Source organism: Chrysemys picta, chromosome 1, assembly GCF_011386835.1.
Source record: "Chrysemys picta bellii isolate R12L10 chromosome 1, ASM1138683v2, whole genome shotgun sequence".
Taxonomy (NCBI): domain Eukaryota; kingdom Metazoa; phylum Chordata; order Testudines; family Emydidae; genus Chrysemys; species Chrysemys picta.
Genome location: NC_088791.1, coordinates 161,365,238 through 161,379,541, shown reverse-complemented (window position 1 = coordinate 161,379,541; position 14,304 = coordinate 161,365,238). Strand labels below are relative to the sequence as shown.

Genomic DNA, 14,304 nt, shown 5'->3' with positions numbered 1-14,304 from the left:
AAGACATCAGGGGAGGAGGAAGCAATGCTTCATCAGGCGGAACAACTGGTTCTACCAGGTTAGAGGCAGGCCGTGCTTGCTCTTACGGTTGTGACAGGGCTGCCTGGTGTCTGGAGTCAGTGGCAGGGTCGTCAGCTGGTGGTACCGAGCCGATCTCACACCTAGCTGCACTGGTACAACGAGTGTGGTCCTGAGTATAAGGAGCCAATGGAGCCCAATATTGCCACGGTGGTGGGAAGGGCATGGGTGGTGCCATCCAGGGGTTCACGCACCATGGGGCAGGACCCTTGGAGTAGGTAGGGCCGGCTCCAGGTTTTCTGCCACCCCAAGCGGCCAAAAAAAAAAAAAAAAAAAAAAAAAGCCGCAGCAGCTCAATTGCGCTGTTCCACTCTTTGGCGGCAAGTCCTTCGCTCCGAGAGGGACTGAGGGACCTGCCGCCGAATTACCACTGCAGAGCCAGACGTGCCACCCCGATAGCGGCCGGAGTGCCGCCCCTTGGTATTGGCCACCCCAAGCACCTGCTTCTTTAGCTGGTGCCTGGAGCCAGTCCTGGGAGTAGGACAGGCAGCTTTTCTATGACCTCTCTTGATTGGGGTCTGTGGAAGGGAGATCTGGTAAGGTGAAAATTCTCCCTGCAGCCCAGATTCCTCATCACTGGAGGAAAGCTGTGCGGACCTTGCCTGAGTGTCCGGAGAGAAGTAGGTGTTAAGTAGGGGTGATTGCAAGATAGGTGACACCAGGAGGTCCCTCGAGTGTGTGAATTGCTGTGCCGCAGCGCCTCTGTGAGGGGAGGGCTGAGCGAGAGGAATTTGTTGTGAGGAGGGATTCTGTCACTGCTGGCTAGCTCAAAGGCTGGCGGTGTTGGGAGAGCTAGTATGCGTCGGCACCGCTTCCATTGTGGTGCCGAACGGTGCCATGTGAGAGGCAGGCAACTGAAAGCCTGAAGCCTCAGCACCGGAGGTTAACGTGACTCCCGCAGCCGCAGGAGGGTTTCACACAGCGCCGGAGGAGCCCGGCACATCAAAGGGACTCAGCCGGGGGAGCGCAGGGAGGGAAGCAGTACCCGGAGAAGGCTTGTCCCTGTGAATACCCTTTGCGGGTGAGAGAGACTGATTTTTTTTGAAGTTTTCTTTTGTCTCTTTGAAGCAGGGGGGCTGCAGTGTACAGCAGAGTCAGAGCCTGGGTCTGAGGCTGGTCCGAGAGATTTTTGCAGCAGGAGTAGTTTTAACCGCAGCTCCCTGTCTTTGCGTTCCCGGGATTTCAACTTGCTGCAGTGGGCATTTTGGGGGGATGTGGGACTCCCCCAAACATTTAATCCATTTAGAGTGGCCATCTGAAAGAGGGATGGCATCATTACAGTTAGAGCAGCGCTTAAAACCCGGAGAGCCAGGCATGTCGGAAGCAGCTGTGCTGACAGGAACAAAAAAAATTAATTAATTAATTTTTTTTAAGAGAAGAGAAGGGCAAAGAGTACCTAACTAATACTGGTAAGCTAAACTAAGAGGGAAAAAAGTTGAACAAGGGAGAGAAGAAATTCTCTAACGAGTCTGCTGAGCTCCGTCTCAGGCCGAGGACGGTAGAGAAGGAACTGAGGAGACTGGTCGCGCATGCGTACTATTAAGGTACACTCAGAGCGGAGGGGCAAGCTCTGCGTGTGCGCGACCGGTATGAGTACTGCTGTAAAAATCTCCGAGCGAAGGCACAGGGACGCGATAACACCTGGAGTGAAGCACCCACAGGGACATCTCTCGAAGAACTATGCTTAACTTTATTCACACAAGTAGCCTGCTCACATGAGCAGAGGTAGGCACAGGCATAATTAATTGCAGCATTAGGACCGGGAATTGTAAAGCCTTCCTATTATTGTTTATAGATGACTGTTTACTCTAGGGAAGATGGTGGATCCTTTTCATTCAATGTATCAGATCCTGCCAGAAATCTAGTGATTGTTTTGTTGCCCAGTTTTAACTCCGTCTGCATAGATTGACTACCTTCACTTTAAATGCCTAGCCTTAATTTTTCCGGGTTGCTTATGGCTCTTACAGGACCTTGCAAAGGGAATTAAAACCAATAGTAAAAGGTTCTATAGCCATATAAATAAGAAGAAAACAAAGAAAGAAGAAGTGGGACTGCTAAACACTGAGGATGGAGTGGAGGTTAAGGATAATCTAGGCATGCCCAATATCTAAACAAATACTTTGCCTCAGTCTTTAATGAGGCTAATGAGGAGCTTACGGATAATGGTAGGATGACAAATGGGAATGAGGATATGGAGGTAGATATTACCACATCCGAGGTAGAAGCCAAACTCGAACAGCTTAATAGGACTAAATCAGGGGGCCCAGATAATCTTCATCCAAGAATATTAAAGGAACTGGCACATGAAATTGCAAGCCCATTAGCAAGAATTTTTAATGAATCTGTAAACTCAGGGATTGTACCGTACGACTGTAGAATTGCTAACATAGTTCCTATTTTTAAGAAAGGGAAAAAAAGTGATCCGAATAACTATAGGCCTGTTAGTTTGACATCTGTAGTATGCAAGGTCTTGGAAAATTTTTTGAAGGAGAAAGTAGTTAAGGACATTGAGGTCAATGGTAATTGGGACAAAATACAACATGGTTTTACAAAAGGTAGATCGTGCCAAACCAACCTGATCTCCTTCTTTGAGAAGGTAACAGATTTTTTAGACAAAGGAAACGCAGTGGATCTAATTTACCTCAATTTCAGTAAGGCATTTGAAACGGTTCCACATGAGGAATTATTAGCTAAATTTGAAAAGATGGGGATCAATATGAAAATTGAAAGGTGGATAAGGAACTGGTTAAAGAGGAGACTACAACAGGTCATACTGAAAGGTCAACTGTCAGGCTGGAAGGAGGTTACTACTGGAGTTCCTCAGGGATCGGTTTTGGGACCAATCTTAATCTTTTTATTATTGACCTTGGCACAAAAAGTGGGAATGTGCTAATAAAGTTTGCGGATGACACAAAGCTGGGAGGTATTGCTAATACAGAGAAGGACCAGGATATCATACAGGAAGATCTGGATGACCTTGTAAACTGGAGTAATAGTAATAGGATGAAATTTAATAGTGAAAAGTGCAAGGTCATGCATTTAGGGATTAATAACAAGAATTTAGGTTATAAATTGGGGACACATCAATTGGAAGTAACAGAGGAGGAGAAGGACCTCGGAGTATTGGTTCATCACAGGATGACTATGAGCCGCCAATGTGATATGGCCGTTAAAAAAGCTAATGCAGTCTTGGGATGCATCAGGCGAGGTATTTCCAGTAAAGATAAGGAGGTGTTAGTACCATTATACAAGGCACCGATGAGACCTCATCTGGAATATTGTGTGCAGTTCTGGTCTCCCATGTTTGGGAAGGATGAATTCAAACTGGAACAGGTACAGAGAAGGGCTACTAGGATGATCCGAGGAATGGAAAACCTGTCTTATGAAAGGAGACTCAAAGAGCTTGGCTTGTCTAGCCTAACCAAAAGAAGGCTGAGGGGAGATATGATTGCTCCTTATAAATATATCAGAGGGACAAATATCAGGGAGGGGGAGGAATTATTTAACCTTAGTACCAATGTGGACACAAGAACAAATTGATATAAACTGGACATTAGGAAGTTTAGACTTGAAATTAGACTAAGGTTTCTAAGCATTAGAGGAACAGCCTTCCAAGGGGAGTAGTGGGGGCAAAAGACATATCTGGCTTCAAGACTAAGCTTGATAAGTTTATGGAGAGGATGGTATGATGGGATAGCTTAATTTTGGCAATTAATTGATCTTTGATTATTAGCAGGTAAATATGCCCAATGGTCTGTGATGGGATGTTAGATGGGGTGGGATCTGAGTTACTACAGAGAATTCTTTCCTGGGTGTTGGCTGGTGAATCTTGCCCACATGCTCAGGGTTTAGCTGATCGCCATATTTGGGGTCAGGAAGGAATTTTCCTCCAGGGCAGATTGGCAGAGGCCCTGGAGGTTTTTCGCCAGCCTCTGCAGCGTGGGGCACAGGTCACTTGCTGAAGGATTCTCTGCACCTTGAGGTCTTTAAACCACGATTTGAGGACTTCAGTAACTCAGGCATAGGTTAGGGGTTTGTTACAGGAGTGGGTGGGTGAGATTCTGTGGCCTGCATTGTGCAGGAGGTCAGACTAGATGATCATAATGGTCCCTTCTGACCTTAAAGTCTATGAGTCTATGAGCTCTGTTTATACTAAAGGATACTGTAGGGGTTTATTGTGTACGGGGGGAGGTGGTTACACTCATGAGGAATAAGCCATGCAAGCTGCTGATCACATAATCTCAAGAACATTTAAAGATGGTTAACGTTATTCTTCTGATGTTAAAAGCAGAATGGAACCAAGGGATTTACAGTATCTGATGCTGGGCTCCCACATAACAAGCATCACACATTATGTAGCTTTGTAGCATGACAAACTTCATTTTGAAATACATTTCACACTTCCTTCATGCTGAGGAGGGATTTCATTATGGGAACTCAGACCACTAGGTTGGGCAAAAATGGATACAAGCTTTTTATCCTTTCAATCCCATCCCACACACAAAGTTCCCCTACCCCTTTGTCTGTAAGCTCTCCAGGGCAGAGAGCCTGTCTTATCTGTCACACACAGAGCACAGGCTAAACAAGTTTGAAATGTTTTGTAACATCCTGTGTAAATGTTGACTTCAACAAAAGTGAGGGAGGGGAGAAAAAGAGGTTGTTCTATTCCCTCTAAATCACTTGCAGTCTGTGCCAGTTTTAGGTTTTCAAGTTGCCAATACTCAAGCACATTAGAGCCTGTATTAATCAAAGACCTGATCCTGAAAGTTCTGACCACTCTGCTTGTTAAAAACTCCAAGTTTTTTTTAGTAGTTACCAGTGTATCATTTCTGTTGACATGAGATTGATAAACATAGCACCGTGCCACATGAAATTACAGAAAGAAAATGCATACAATCAATAGTATAATTTTTTGATGTATAGTGAAAAGATCTAGTTCTAACTAACTAATGGTGGGCAAGAGCTGCAAAATTTGTATCCAGACCAAAAACTGCCCCACTTTTAGATGTTGTCAGATCTCTGGCCCTGATTTACGATAGAGCTTATGTGCTTAAGTCCATCTCTACTCAAAACACCTAAGCACAGGCTTCAGTGTGGTCCTAAACAGGGGCGCTTCCCTGAGTGACGGTCTATAATTGTAACATGGAATGGAGAACATGGAATTATAATAGGAGAAAGCTAGTCTTATTGTCTTTCAGGATAGACTCTCTTAATGCCATCAGTGACAGCGACAATACTCACAGGAAACAAGGACATAAAGCTCACCTGCCATTCCAAAGTTCAGCTGAGGCATTTCTTCATTCTTTGCCACTTTCTTGGGGCTTGGTAAATCTTTTGCAGATTCTGGTGGGAAGGCCCATAGCTTTTTTCTGTTTGTAACAGTGGATGACTGGGTTTTCACAGGTTTGTTTGTTGTAGGGCACCACTTGTAGCCAGGATTTGCCTTCATAAATGCATCTTTGTACTAGACAGGAAAGGAAAAAATAAGTGGTAAGGAAAATATTCATATCAGACATGGCAATCTGATATGTATAGGACAATGGGAGAGCACCCTGCTCACTAGAGTGTTCAATTCAGCAGATAGTCTTTTATGCTCTTACTTGTGGCGTTTCATCAAAGGTCTTAGTCATATCTCTAAACCTGTGCTTTGAGTTCACTCTGACCACCAAGCCAAACCTAAAAGATTAAGTTATTAAACAGTAGGATTTAAAAATAGCAAGAGTTTTTCCTCTCCTTACTGGTTATCTGTAGCTTGATAATAAACCATTTGGAGATAAATGTGGCAAGATTTCATGGCTCCTTGCTCTGCACACACTTTTTCGGGGGGGGGCGGGGGGAGAGAGGGGGGAGGAGCAGGGGAAGATGACAACTTTGTATTTTACAATATTTTAGTTATATTCTTTTCTTTTCAAAGCCAGGTATATTCATGAGGAAATAAACTGTTACTTACAGATACTGTCTCATTTTCTGTGACAGTGCATCTGATACTTTGCTCCGAGCTCATAATCAGAATTTACCACCACGCATAGCGATCTTTAGCATTAGAATACACTGTGGCTGTTTGAAAACTTTCTATGGCCTTGAACACTCAAAGCATGTGCAGTACCATGTGCTCCAGTCATTCATGTGACATCAGCCCAACCACTTTTCGCACAAAAGCACTGAATTTCCTTTAAAAAATATTGCACACAAACAAAACTAAAGAAAATAAATCCTTTGGCTACTGATGGAAACAAGTAATAAATGCTTTGAAAACCACGTCCTCTAAAAGAGATACTCCAGTGCTTTCCCAGATCAATATCCATGTGAATTGCAAAACCCGTGTGCTTTGTGGCAGTATTATCACTGCATGTGTGTCTCTTATACTTTCATTTCCATCTTAATCTATCAACTGTCGTTGTCAGCCTCCAGATTGTAGCATGGATATAGATGATTCACCTCAGAAAAACAAAAATACTATGTGAATACATTGTGTGAAGTTCTATTTTTATTTATTTGTAGGCTTTCCTATAAATAATTTGTAGGTGCTGCTGACTCACATATTTTCTCTCTGTATATCTTGAATGGGGATCACGTATTAGATTGGAAAATTAAAGACTGTGGCACCTCCTCCCTTTTTTTTTTAATTCAGCTTGAAGAGTTCATTTTATAGTGAATGTGCATCACATGAAAATAGCATCATCAAGGGAACACACACACACACACACACACACACACACGAAGAAATAGCTTTACTTTCTATTGTTAGAACATCAAGCCCACTCATAAATCAGTTTTCTTGCTCACACAGTTAAAAGCACAGAGTCCCCAATAGCACTAAAGTATATAACACCACAGGATCATAATACATCACCTACTCATATTATTGTATTACAAAACTCTTGGCTATTGCTTAATTATCATTCATTTTTAACTATTCGTAATGATTTGGGAGGCCAAGCAGGATCTAAATGTGTCCTGACAGATGCTTAATTCTTTTCTTAAAAATAATAAACATTTTTAAAACAAAATAAAAATAAAAATAGATGGCTCCAGGCAGCACTGTAACTGGTAGGGCTATTCATAGCACAGGATGTTTTCTTGAGCGAGGGCCTAGTCATTAGTTGTTTAATGACTGCCAGCACCTCTTGGAAGAAGCATTAAAAATTTCCATCAGTGCTCCCTTGCTGGCTTTCAGTCAGCCATGTATTGCCAACACCAAGCATTCAAAATTCACAAATCCGGGGTGACACGGATACACAGACACTCAAAGAAAAAAAAAAAAGAGAAAAAAAAGAATCATGAGATTGATTTAAAATAATAAAATCTGGGTCTCTATTTCCCTTCTGGAATTTGAGCCTTCAAAATCTGTGGTTTTGGGAAGATGGATGGTCCAGTGGTTAAGGTGCTGGCCTGGCACGTGGGAAACCTGGGTTTAATTCGCTGCTTTGCCATGGACTTCCTGAGTGAACTTGGGCAAGTCACTTAGCCTCTTGTGCCTTAGTTCCCCATCTGTAAAATGGGGATAATAACACTTCCCTACCTCACAGTGAGGATCAAAATATTGTGAAGGGCTTTGAGATCTACTGATGAAAATATAGGCAATTATTATTATTTTGTTGTTTCCAGCTTTTCTCTGAAAACATGAACGCTAGAAATTTAACACAAACACACACACACTCTTTTTTTAAAGTAATATTCTCACAAATCACATGAATCCAGGAGCTTGGACTTTCCAAAAAAACACCAAGAGTTTTGGCAACACTGTGGAGGACATGGTTTACATGCATGTCATGGTCCACATCTCTCCCAGCATATCTAGCAAAACTCCATTGGTGAAGGCATAATATTTGTCTCTTCTCAATTTGATGCTGCTTCCAAAGCAGCCGCAAAACAAGGTCTGAGTTTGAGCTTGTCTGTGAAATAGCTGAAAGAGTCCTCACAGTGAGAAGTGTTCAAATCTGTTGCTGAGTGGCAACAGTCTGTATTCATCAGGCTGTTCACCACAGGAAAGAGGCCAAACAATTCTGCTGGCCCAGATATTGTGGATTCAAAGACATATTTTAAAATTAACTGTTTTCCAACAAGGCTTTAGCACTAATGCCCTTTCTGTTTTTTTTAAAAAGCTATTTGAAAAATTCTAGCCCAAATATAAAAGGAGCAGTGGGGAGTCATTCTTAAGAGGTGAACTCTATCCCTTTTGTGCATTCAGGTAATTAAAATAGACAAACATATTTATGTACAATTCAAGCTATAAGTGACTGGGGAATAAGGACTACCTTTACTGAGGAGAAAATGGCTCTTTCACTCTAAACTATAATGGTAATAAATGGCAGTGAGCACATGTGGATCTGCCAGAAGTATTTAGCAGCTATTGAGTTTTTGCCCTTGTGCAATAAAAGTTTCATAGTTTAAGTTGAAGCTGACCTACAAAGGTTACAGGATACAAATCAAAAGCCTGCCGTCACTCATACTGAAGACAATAGCAGAACTTCCACTGACTTCCATGTTTTAAACTAACAAAAATTCCATGTACTCTCAGAATTGTTGGCTAAGATTTTTAAAACTGGGGGCCAGATTTTCAAAGGTACTTGGGAACCTAAAGATTCAGATAGGCTCTTCTGAAATTCCCAGTAGTGCCTCAGTTCATTAGACACCTAATTCCCATAGAAAGGCAATGAGAGTTAGGCACTCAGTCTGCTTAAGAGCTTTGAAAATCCCATTAGGAACCTACCTGCACCTTTAAGTGCCTGAACACCTTTGAAAATCCGGCCTTGGTGCCTACAGCTAGGTTTCTAAGTTCATGTTTAGGTACCTATATAAATGACCTGATTTTCAAAATTGCTTACGTCCATGAGAATTGCTGGGTGCTCAGCACTTCTGAGGAAATTCAGAACACTTATTAGATGCCTAACTTTAGGCATCCAATTTTGAAAGCTTGACCATTTGCAGTACAAATCTTGAGATCTGATGACAGCAATGGTGGAATACCACCACAGTGAAAAGCTTTTATGAAATATTTCAAATAATAATTTTCTGAAATGTGTCAGTTTAGATGGCTTAATAATTAGAAAAAAAATTGCAATATGAAAGTAATTTTATTCTTTCCTCTTATTGGTGGCCACCTGCTAGCCTGTAAATTGCCTGTCTTTAGGAAAAGGCAAACAACACTTTTTAACAGGTTTGTGTTACCCCACTTGAGAATCCCCACAACAAACCCAAGCACTAAATAATATGAAGTAATACAGTTCAAAATGAGGTTTCAGTTGATTATGTTTATTTTATAATGTGAGCCTGATTATGAAGAGGTACTAAAGATATTCAGTTGTAGACTATTGTTGCTAATTATTATTGTTGTACTGAACAACTGTTTGAAGAATAAAAATTATATGCTTTATATCTTCTACACATTCTTGGAACTCATTTTAATGATCTGAACTCCCTTGGATATATTGTTTCTCTTCAATAGCGAATGCACAATGTGTTCTTAAAGCCAAGAAAAACTAAATCATTACAGGAACAGTGACATATAATAGTATGATTAATAGTTCCAGATCTCTCACTTCTCATGAGTTATGCAATTATTCCCCTCCCAACCCTTACTAAATAAAAGTTTCTTTCAGCAAGAGAAAGTATTAAAAAAAGAAAGAAAGAAGTACATTAGATTTACTTATTTTGAAAAAAAAAAAGAGTAAAAAAACTTTCCTCTTTCCTTTTTTCAATATATGTATTATATCTCTTCCCTGACTTTTTCTTAATTTTTAAAAGCACTGCCTAATTTAAAGTGGGAAGGTAAAATACATTAGGAACTGCAATAACAGGAACAAACCCATAGTTCATCTAACTCAGTTCCCTGTCACAGACTGTGAACAATACTGGGTGCTTCAGAAATTGTGTACATCTGCTTTCTATTTTTTTTATTTATAAAGTATGTCTATGCCATGTACAGTGCTTACTATTTCTGAACATATCCCAAGACAGAAGCTCCAGAAATAAGCAGATCTCCAGAGATCCACATGATCTAATACAGCTCCCTCAAGATATCCAAACTTCATGTGTGTTTGGAAACAGAAAGAAATGATCCTAAATAATATGCACAGGTTATGGATAATTGTCTCCTTAATTGTCCTAAGAATAGCTCTGTCTCAGGCTCCATCTACCGCTTATTCTACAGTCCATGAGCTCAGACATAATGTTCTTCTTTTTCATTGCCCCAGCAGTTGCCTTGTTTGATGTCGAACTCCATAGTTCTCCATACAATCCATGTTAAACAATTAATTACTATCTTCTGTTTTGGGCTAAGAAGTCTTTCCTATATAACTGGCTACAGACAAACCCACTCCAATGTCAGCACTTGAAATCTTTTTGGGACCAATTTACTCGGCAAGTTATTCCCACAGAAAACCTCCATTTAAACTGTGAGATAAAACAGACATTTTATTAAATGAGGGCCTTCTCACGGGATTCCCAGATAAGGGAATTTGATGACATATTGTTCACGGATTCAGGGACTGGATTCTGCCATAGCAACACTTGCCACCTGATCAATTACACACCAGAGAGAAAACAATGAATATGCAAAGTGAACAGTTCATGAACCACTGGCAGCTTAAAAATTATTTGGCAAAACTATTTGGTGAACAATGATTTTATTAGCAAAGGAAAAAAAATAGGCTATGTTTTTGGAATTTTTGGTTCAACAAGGATTGTTTAACAGGCTCTATTACCAATAGGAAAAGCACAGTTCAAGATAATGTCATCTATCAGTACTGCTGATTAACATGGACTGGACTTTTAATTATGCCTTCACTGGGCACATTCCTGCCACGCCTTTCTGAATGGACGATGACATGCCATTTACATGCTAGCATCATATGAATGCTATATCATGAGCTTTATATCCAGTGCATTCAGAAGATTACCAAGGGCAGGATAGTTTGGATACAAACAGACTGCTTCCCTTGCACTCTGATTCAAAATAACATGAGCATTAGTGACAGTAACACACACCAACAAACTTAAAATTAAAGCACTGTACAAAACCACAGGGCACAGAGTCTTACTTTAGAAAATGGCACTTCAGAGAATTTCTGATACACCATGTGACACATTTATATCATGTTAAATGCTAAGACATTATAATGCACAGAAGAAAAGACATTTACAGCACAAATTCAGTTGACAACCACCCACAATTGGGATAGTACATACCTCCTTGGCCATGTCAGTGTATTTCTGCTTTTCTTTCGGGTCTAGAACAGCCCACCAATCTGCCAATATCTTGGTAGCACCACGATTGTCCAGACGGGGGTGTTCCTGCCGCACAAGGGAGCGATGACGTTTGCAAAATAAAAGAAATGCGTTCATTGGCCTGCGGGCTCGCTGCTCTGAGGATTCATCATCTTCTGTTTCATCAGCATCGTGCTCTAGACCTTCAGCTCCAAGAAGTTGGACCTATTAGCACCAAAAGAGAAATGTTAAAAAAATAAATCTGTCAATAAAACATGGATAAGCGTCACCCATTATATTAAAATTTGTGCATGCATATATATAACTAAAACAATGATACGCACAGGGCCTTCCTAAAATATGTCTACAGAAAAAGCTTGTTCAAGCCAAAGTTTCACTCAAACTCTCTTCCCAGACTTGAGCTCATCCTGTTGAGTTACCTTGACTATACCTTTGGTAAACTTCTTAATTTGAATAATTAAATATATACACTGAAATTTTAAGTTTCCTCAGCCTACTATAAATCCACTCTGATGTTCTTTGTTTCCTCACAGTTTAATAAAAGATAAAATGAGTGCTAACCCAAAATCCAAAACACATAAATATCCTCAAATATGTCACACATTTCTAACCACACCCAAGAAAGTTATCATTTTATCAGCCATGCTCCTGACTCTCAATGATCCACTCAAAGATCTTTACTGGACTGCCTCTCAACACAAATGGAGTAATGCTAAGGGCTTATCTTTTGGAAGGGACAGACTACCTTATCGATATCTTCTTCTTCCTCTTCTTCCTCCTCCTCTTCAGAAAAGTCAAGGATTTTCTTTGCAAGTAGTGGATGCCACTGAAGACACTTTCTCTTTGGTCGTTTCCCAGTTCCCTCTCCTTCTGTTGAATGATCCTTATTCCGATTACTGCCTTTCATTACTGTGACCTGCCATGCAAAAATAGACACAAAAGTCATTTTACCAAATTCATACAGATCACTTATGTATGTTAAGCATAAATGATGATCCTGTAAAGAGCTGAACAAACTAATACCCAATTCAGAGGTTTATCAAATATAAGATTCTCAATTTTTTTTACAACACTATATACGGACATTTAATTTAATAAGTTATTAATATGGCATTATGAGAGCTCGCTGTGGATGAATCCTTTCTTGTCTTAACACTCCCTTTTAGCTACCAGATCCACCCGTGACATCCAGATTATGACTACGTAATAACGGAGACACTAGCCCTATCTAGCTCTCAAACACGCTCTTGCCCAATCTACAGTTCAAAGTATTCACCCTTCACCAGCTAAGTGAATCAGCAGGAGGCTTCAAGCTTCTCCCAAGCCTGTCTACTGCAGTATTTCATATTTTGTCAAGCCAGGAAATCCCTCCTTTTAGGACCAGAACATCTTGCTAGCCACTCATCTGCAAATCATGCACTTATATTTAGCAATGATGATTTTTAATCCTGTGACACCAAGAACCAGGATTTCCCCAGTGCCATTATCAAGTGCAGTAGAGAAATCCAACTCCAAGTCCTAAAGGGATGAATTATGAATTTGAAGCAAACAACAAGCAATTATACTAAAAACATTTTCAAAGTGCTTGTCTACATGAACATGTACACAATACAAACCCCCCTGAAAGAACGAAGTGCACACCCACACAGTACAGATCCTATTTATCCACCACTCTTGCATATTTGTATTTCATATTAAATGTCTCAGATCTGTTTTTATTGAAATACATAATTATTGAATGTTAACAACCAATTTAAGGTGCTGCTTATAAGATCTGATAACCAGGTGCATCTTGAAATAAGGCATAATATCCCTCCATGCACACTGGATACAAATCAATTATTCTTTTTTGAAAAAAAAAAATCAGATTTTGTTTTAAATTGTTTTTTATTTCATAATTCAAATAAGAAGTTTTTCTTTTTGAAAAATACACCTGTTTAAAATGAAGTCTGAATTTAATACGTTAAGGCCTAAATTTATTATAATCTCTTAAAACATTTATATAAAAATAAATATACTGTATCCATGACCCTCTACCAAAACCTCGAAGTTAAAGGCTGCTTTCCTATATAAAGGAAGACTCAGGGGGAAAACATCTAATTTTTAAAGTCAAGCTTTATAAATATGGCACAATAGTTCATGTAATACACTAAGGCTAGTTTTGTTTATTAAAAATAAATTTTGTATGCTGGTTTGTGTGTTTAATTAAATCCCAGTTGCCATCCTAACACAGCTTGACAGAAATCATGAGCTAAAAGTTAATAATCTACTAAATAAGCAATATATCATTCACGATTTTCTAACATACTAAAAATGTAAAATTAATAAGAATCTGAAAATATTAAAGCTATATAATTGCTCAAATAATTATATATAGTTATAGTGTACCTTCCTAAGTACCAAATCTACTATAAAGGCTGTATTTAGTTATATTTTTAATGGTTATATCAGCCAATGAAAATGCACCTTTCTTTAGAAAATAACTGATGAAAATAACAAATGAAAAGTTGATTAAAATCAATTATTTAAATTGCCTTGGTTTAACTCAATCCACCCTTCCTCCGTGTACCCAAGATAAGAGTTGGCAATTATTTATGGAACTTTTTTGGTTTGTTCATTTGCATCCTTTTGTTAACATGACATTAACATACAGTGCCTAGAGTCAAAGATTATACTAATGGTAACCAGAAAAAACACATAGGAAAACGAGTGAATCTAGACAATGGATAACGTATATAGCCTGTAAAAATATCTGTGGAAGATTTTGAAAGGCTAATGGTCATCTCTCAGTGGCAAGCTAACAATAATGGCCAAATCTTGGTCCCAATGGAAATTTCATCATTAACTTCAAATAGGACAAGGGTTTGGCTATTGGGAAAGATGTATAATCATTTAAGGGCAGGAAGGCAACATGGTGAAGATGCTGCTTTTGGAACGTAACTGCAGAACTATGACTTTTAGTTCTAGGCCAGGGGTGGGCAAACTATGGCTCGCGGG

The 14,304-nt window shown here is 39.7% G+C and overlaps 1 protein-coding gene across 50 annotated transcripts in view; it reads right to left on the bottom strand.

Moving 5' to 3' along the window:
* The window catches only part of BBX (BBX high mobility group box domain containing), a 201,401-nt gene that overhangs the window by 88,272 nt on the left and 98,825 nt on the right, over window positions 1–14,304 (bottom strand). For all 50 annotated transcript variants that reach the window (XM_065574298.1, XM_065574435.1, XM_065574287.1 and 47 more), the window contains 3 exons: window positions 12,053–12,223; window positions 11,269–11,511; window positions 5,344–5,542 (listed from right to left, as the gene is read on the bottom strand). In XM_065574298.1, coding sequence (XP_065430370.1) covers window positions 5,344–5,542; window positions 11,269–11,511; window positions 12,053–12,214 — 604 coding nt within the window. In that variant the 5' untranslated portion in view covers window positions 12,215–12,223. The remainder of the gene's footprint in view (window positions 1–5,343; window positions 5,543–11,268; window positions 11,512–12,052; window positions 12,224–14,304) is intronic.